We start from the raw sequence: 6596 nt of genomic DNA, 5'->3' as shown, positions 1-6596 counted from the left end.
TACTAGAAAAGATCGGATGTCCACCAAAGCTACTAAGTATCATCACCTCATTCCATGACAATATGAAAGGCACAATTCAACATGGTGGCTCCTCATCAGAGCCCTTTCCTATCCTGAGTGGTGTGAAACAGGGCTGTGTTCTCGCACCCACACTTTTTGGGATTTTCTTCTCCCTGCTGCTTTCACATGCGTTCAAATCCTCTGAAGAAGGAATTTTCCTCCACACAAGATCAGGGGGCAGGTTGTTCAACCTTGCCCGTCTAAGAGCGAAGTCCAAAGTACGGAAAGTCCTCATCAGAGAACTCCTCTTTGCTGACGATGCTGCTTTAACATCTCACACTGAAGAATGCCTGCAAAGTCTCATCGACAGGTTTGCGTCTGCCTGCAATGAATTTGGCCTAACCATCAGCCTCAAGAAAACGAACATCATGGGGCAGGATGTCAGAAATGCTCCATCCATCAATATTGGCGACCACGCTCTGGAAGTGGTTCAAGAGTTCACCTACCTAGGCTCAACTATCACCAGTAACCTGTCTCTAGATGCAGAAATCAACAAGCGCATGGGTAAGGCTTCCACTGCTATGTCCAGACTGGCCAAGAGAGTGTGGGAAAATGGCGCACTGACACGGAACACAAAAGTCCGAGTGTATCAGGCCTGTGTCCTCAGTACCTTGCTCTACGGCAGCGAGGCCTGGACAACGTATGCCAGCCAAGAGCGACGTCTCAATTCATTCCATCTTCGCTGCCTTCGGAGAATACTTGGCATCAGGTGGCAGGACTATATCTCCAACACAGAAGTCCTTGAAGCGGCCAACACCCCCAGCTTATACACACTACTGAGTCAGCGGCGCTTGAGATGGCTTGGCCATGTGAGCCGCATGGAAGATGGCAGGATCCCCAAAGACACATTGTACAGCGAGCTCGCCACTGGTATCAGACCCACCGGCCGTCCATGTCTCCGTTATAAAGACGTCTGCAAACGTGACATGAAATCGTGTGACATTGATCACAAGTCGTGGGAGTCAGTTGCCAGCATTCGCCAGAGCTGGCGGGCAGCCATAAAGACAGGGCTAAATTGTGGCGAGTCGAAGAGACTTAGTAGTTGGCAGGAAAAAAGACAGAGGCGCAAGGGGAGAGCCAACTGTGCAACAGCCCCAACAAACAAATTTCTCTGCAGCACCTGTGGAAGAGCCTGTCACTCCAGAATTGGCCTTTATAGCCACTCCAGGCGCTGCTTCACAAACCACTGACCACCTCCAGGCGCGTATCCATTGTCTCTCGAGATAAGGAGGCCCAAAAGAAGAGTTCTGAGAGTGCCACTTGTTGACTGAAGACACAGGAACTGTACACAGTGAATGTTTTAATCATGAAAACTGCAATTTGTAACAAAGCTTTTCGGTACGTTTTACAGTCAATTTGGATACAAAAAAAATTACTGAAACAACAATGTCAATTTGCTACAAAAATACTTTTAGCTACACCATCAGCAATCTCTTTCTCAACATTGAACAGGTCGATTGGATCAGTAACAGATACAGAACAGTCCAACCGCAAATTACAGATTTCTTCTACTCTCCCTAAACTATGGAGCAAATGACCCCTCTCTGATAATGCTAGATCCCTAGGCCACCCCGACTTCAGTTCCCTATACAAACTCACTCGCACCTTGGCAGGGAATCACGTTACGGAGAATGCCTGGAGATGGGCTCCCTCAGGACCTGACCACAGAGGTCCCCTCGGGATTTGGTCATTGGGATCGACTCGGGATCTGGTCACTGGAGTTGACTAGAGATCTGATTATTGGAATCTGCATAAAGTATGAACAAAAAAAGTTGATATCTGCGTTATACAAAAGTCACGTATAAATAACTACAAACTGTAACAAGACACAAGGAGACACCCCTGAATCTGATAAAAGAGGCTCTGATGTCAGGAAGTACAAACAGGCTTGGGGAGAAATGAAGTGTTTACAGCAATTTACAAAACATGTCGCTGTTGTTATACAAAGAGGAACATTTTTAGTACTTCTTCAACAGCGAATGCCATAAGTAGTATCAAAGCCGGGGAGGGGAAACGGTGCTCGAGAACAAAATCATATTGAACAGCGAGCCATAAGATTTGGTTGGCAATTCATATCCAGCAAGGTGCCAGGCATTGCTGTCCAAACTTGTTTGATAATGTGACTCTCAGCTGCTCACGGTGTCTTCCCCCAACTGCCTCTTTAACTTTGATCAGATAGTTTAAGGCTGTGACTTGTCACAGGGTTCATTTCCCCCACCCACCCTTACTGCCTAACTGACGACACAGCACGGCGTGAGAGAAAAAGAGCAGCGTCAAACTCCAACATGCCACTCAATCCAACGCGATGATATCGTCCTCCTCCTCCTCCTGCTCGGTGCATATTCGCTTAATGCCAACACCCTCCGTCTCATCCTCCATCTTCCTCTTTAGGCTCCGGCTCTCCATGTTGGCCTCCACTCCGCTAGATGAGGGCATCTCTTCGTCCGAGTCAACGATCAGCACATCGTCCTGCTCTGAAGCTGAAGAACAGGACACGGTTATAAAGGTAGGGGAATGGGGTGCCTTGTACAGGCAGCGTTGTCATAGAACCATAGAATGATACAACATATGAGGCAGCCATTTGGCCCATCCAGCCTGTGCCAGCCCTTTGAAAGAACTATCTAATTAGTCCCACCACCCCCCGCTCTTTCCTCAAAGTGCAGCAAATGTTTTTCCCTCATCAAGTATTTATCCAATTTCCTTTTGAAAGTTACTATTGAATCTGCTTCTATTGCCCTTTCAGGCAGCGCGTTCCAGATCACAACTCACTGAGTAAGAAAATGGGCTGTAAATTCAAACATCCTAATGGAACAGTGAGGTTTAACAGAAGCATGCTCTGGAACCTACTCTCCAGCCCAGAGTTATTGCAGGCTCACAAAGTATGTCATAGCCGGCATGATGAGTTTATAGACTGAGAATCAGCTCCGTGATAATGGAGGTGGACTTTGCCTGTGCCTTGTTGAGTTAGTGACATCACCAGATTACAGCAGTTGCTTCTGAACATTTAAAAAAAAACTTTGGGTGGTCGGCATTCCGGGCAAGGCTGGAATTTATTGCCTGTCCCCATGTTGTCCAAGTGTCTTGCTAGGCCATGGCACAGGGAAGTTAAGAGTCAAAAATGTTGGTGTGGGTCTGGAGTCACAGACAGGCCCAGATCAGGTGAGGACACTAAGTTTCCTTCTCTAAAGGACATTAGTGAACCAGTTGGGTTTTTATGACAATCAGTCATCTCATGGCCACTTTAACTGAGACCAGTTTTTTAAATTTCCAGATTCTTTTTATAAACTGATTTCAAATTGCAAAAAAAACAGTCGCAGTGGGATTTCAACTTCCGAACTCTGGATTATTCTTAATCCAGAATCAGAACAACTCAACCTTCTATACAACAAACCTCAGGAAGATGCCGACATGGTCCCGGGGACTGCCTGCAAATACCGACACGGTCCCGGGGACTGCCTGCAAATACTGAAAAACTCCAGACGACCCCTTGCATTCACGTTCATTAGTTGTCAGCTGTTGCTCAGTGAGACCACTCTTGCCTACGTTTCTAATTCCGCTCCAATGACTTGAGTACAAAATCCAGGCTGACACTCCAAGTGCAGTACTGAGGGAGTACTACACTGTTGGAGATGCTGTCTTTCAGATGAGGTCCAGTTTGTCCTCTCAGGTAGATATAAAAGATCCTATGGCAGCATTTTGAAAAGGAGAGTAAAGTTCTCCCTGGTGTCCTGACCAATATTTATTCCTCAAGCAACATCAACAAAACAGATTATTTAGTCATTATTACATTGCTGTTTGTGGGAGCTTGCTGTGTGCAAATTGACAGCATTCCTACATTATAGCAGTGACTATCCTTCAAAAGAATTTCATTGTTTGTAGAGCGCATTGGGACATCCTAAGGTCTGTAAAGCTTGTATAAATACTTTGCTGAGATTATGGTGACAGACTGAGAGTCCCAATGACACTTCACATCCTTTTACTCTGATTCTGGATTAATAACAATCCAGAGTTCGGGAGTTGAAATCCCACTGCGGCTGCTTTTGCAATTTGAAATCAGTTTACAAAAAGAATCTGGAAATAAAAAACTGGTCTCAGTTAAAGTGGCCATGAGGCGTCTGATTGTCATAAAAACCCAACTGGTTCACTAATGTGCTTTAGAGAAGGAAACTTAGTGTCCTTACCTGGTCTGGGCCTGTCTGTGACTCCAGACCCACACCAACATTTTTGACTCTCAACTTCCCTCTGCCATGGCCTAGCCCCGGTGACACTTCACATCCTCAGGTAATTGATCAACAACTGGTCAATATTGAGGCTTGGGCTGATAAGTGGCAAGTAACACTCACGCCACTGAAGTGGTGGGCAATGACCGTTTCCAATGAGAGAATCTAACCATCTCCCCATGACATTCAATGGCATGACCATCGCTGATTCCCTCACTATTTACATCCTGGGGATTACCATTGACCAGAAACTGAACTGGACCAGCCATATAAATACTGTGGCTACAAGAGCAGGTCAGAGGCTGGGAATTCTGCAGCAAGTAACTCACCTCCTGACTCCCCAAAGCTTGCCCGCCATCTACAAGGCACATGTCAGGAGTGCAGTTCCAACACGCAAGCTTGACACCCTCCAGGGCAAAGCAGCCCACTTGATCAGCACCCCATCCATCACCTTAAGATGGACTGTTAAGGATGCTGGCATTGCTAGCGACACCCACACCCCATGAAACAAATAAAAACATTCACTCCGTCCACCACCGGCGCACAGTGGCAGCAGTGTGTACCATCTTCAATAAGCACTGCAGCAATTCACCAAGCCTCCTGCAACAGGACCTTGCAAACCCGCAACCTCTACCACCTGGAACTACAAGGCCAGCAGACACATGGGAACACCACCACCTGTAAGTTTCCCTCCAAACCACACACCATCCTGACTTAGAAATATACCTCCGTTCCTTCAGTGTCACTGGGTCAAAATCTAGGAACTCTCTCCCGAACAGCACTGTGGGTGTACCTGCACCAGATGGATTGCAGCTGTTCAAGGCGATGGCTCACCACCACCTTCTCAAGGGCAATTAGGGATGAACAAATGCTGGCCTTGCCAGTGAAGCTCATATCCCATGAACAAATAAAAAATCACCGTCAAGGTCCCACTCATGCCAGTGAAAGAAAAAGATTTGCATTTATTATCGTCTTTCACAGCTTGATCAGGAAGAGTGCGGGGGAGGGGTGGGGAGGGTGAAGGATGGATGCAGGAAGTCATTACCTTTGGATGTGGAAGGTTGGGCTCCATCGTCGCTGCCGTTGGTTATGGCCTTGCCGTCTTCCTCATTTGGTTTTTGAGGAGCTTTGTCAGGGGTGTCTCCAACCACCTCAAATTCTATGTCCTTCTCCAAATCTTCACTGCAAGTGACCGTCACAACACAAAAAAAAAAAGCTCAACATTCACTCCCTCCACCACCAACGCACAGTCAGCAGTGTGTACCATCTACAAGATGTACTGCAACTCACCAAGGCTCCTTTGACAACACTTTCCAAACCCACGACCTCTACCACCTAGAAGGACAAGGGCAGCAGATGCATGGGAACACCACCGCCTGCAAGCTCCCCATAAGACACACACCATCCTGACTTGGAACTATAATCGCTGTTCCTTAACTGTCGCTGGGTCAAAATCGTGGAACTCCCTTCCTAACAGCACTGTTGGTGTACTTACAGCCCAAGGACTGTAGCAGTTCAAGGCAGCAGCTCACCACCACCTTCTCAAAGGGCAATTAGGGATGGGGTAATAAATGCTGGCCTAGCCAGTGTTGCCCACATCCCACAAATGAATACAAAAAAACAGCCCCAAAGGTGCATTACAAAAGAGAAATACAGATGGATCTTCCACCATCCCGCCCCTGTGTAAAACCACTGCCCTAGGTGGCAGCGACGATACACATCCAGAAGGGGCAAGTTCACTTCCTGATCTCTACTAAATTTCTTGATAAAACCAGCTGGGGCCCTGCAAGCGACTTCAACCCTCCAGCCCATGGAGGCAGGAATGTCTCTTCTTAATCAGAAAGGATGGTATGCAGACACTGGAGACGATTGGTCTATGCTTGGCTGTGGTGTTGCCATGCAGCTGAATCTGTCACTCAAAGTCTTGGTTCAACTGAATAAGGTACCAGAGTGTGACCAACAGCCATACAACCTTACCCAAGGAAAAGAGTTAACAATTCAGGAGAAAGGAGGGAGAGGGGAAGTGGGGAAAGCTTGAGATGAGGCCACCTGTTGTAGCATGTTCGTTATAGAGACCATAAAAGCAGCACAACATCGTACCCTTTAGATCAGTAAAGGTGATGTGACAGGGCAAGGGCTGGTTCCTCACCTGTGCAGCAGGGTTACAGTCAGAGCATAGTCTTGTAAGAAATCATCTACTTGGAGTCGGCTTCCATTGCAGATCCCAAACTCGGACAGGTTCTTGTTATTGTTTGCTGGGAGGGATAATAAAAGATATGTCAAACATAAAATAGCCAATCCCTGGCCTTCACCATC

The 6596-nt window shown here is 47.0% G+C and overlaps 1 protein-coding gene across 2 annotated transcripts in view; it reads right to left on the bottom strand.

Annotated features, from left to right (window-relative positions):
* Positions 1-1350: 1350 nt before the first annotated feature.
* uba2 (ubiquitin-like modifier activating enzyme 2) overlaps positions 1351-6596 on the bottom strand; it is a 66988-nt gene continuing 61742 nt past the window's right edge. Inside the window, exons 15-17 of one of the 2 annotated variants that reach the window (XM_068049038.1) lie at positions 6430-6535; positions 5326-5462; positions 1351-2540 (exon numbers count right to left, since the gene is read on the bottom strand). In XM_068049038.1, the coding sequence (XP_067905139.1) occupies positions 2353-2540; positions 5326-5462; positions 6430-6535 (431 nt within the window). In that variant the 3' untranslated portion in view covers positions 1351-2352. The remainder of the gene's footprint in view (positions 2541-5325; positions 5463-6429; positions 6536-6596) is intronic. The other variant, XM_068049039.1, reaches the window with a different exon arrangement.

This window comes from Heterodontus francisci, chromosome 17 (genome assembly GCF_036365525.1).
Source record: "Heterodontus francisci isolate sHetFra1 chromosome 17, sHetFra1.hap1, whole genome shotgun sequence".
Classification (NCBI taxonomy): domain Eukaryota; kingdom Metazoa; phylum Chordata; class Chondrichthyes; order Heterodontiformes; family Heterodontidae; genus Heterodontus; species Heterodontus francisci.
This window is presented reverse-complemented; position numbering and strand designations above follow the sequence as displayed.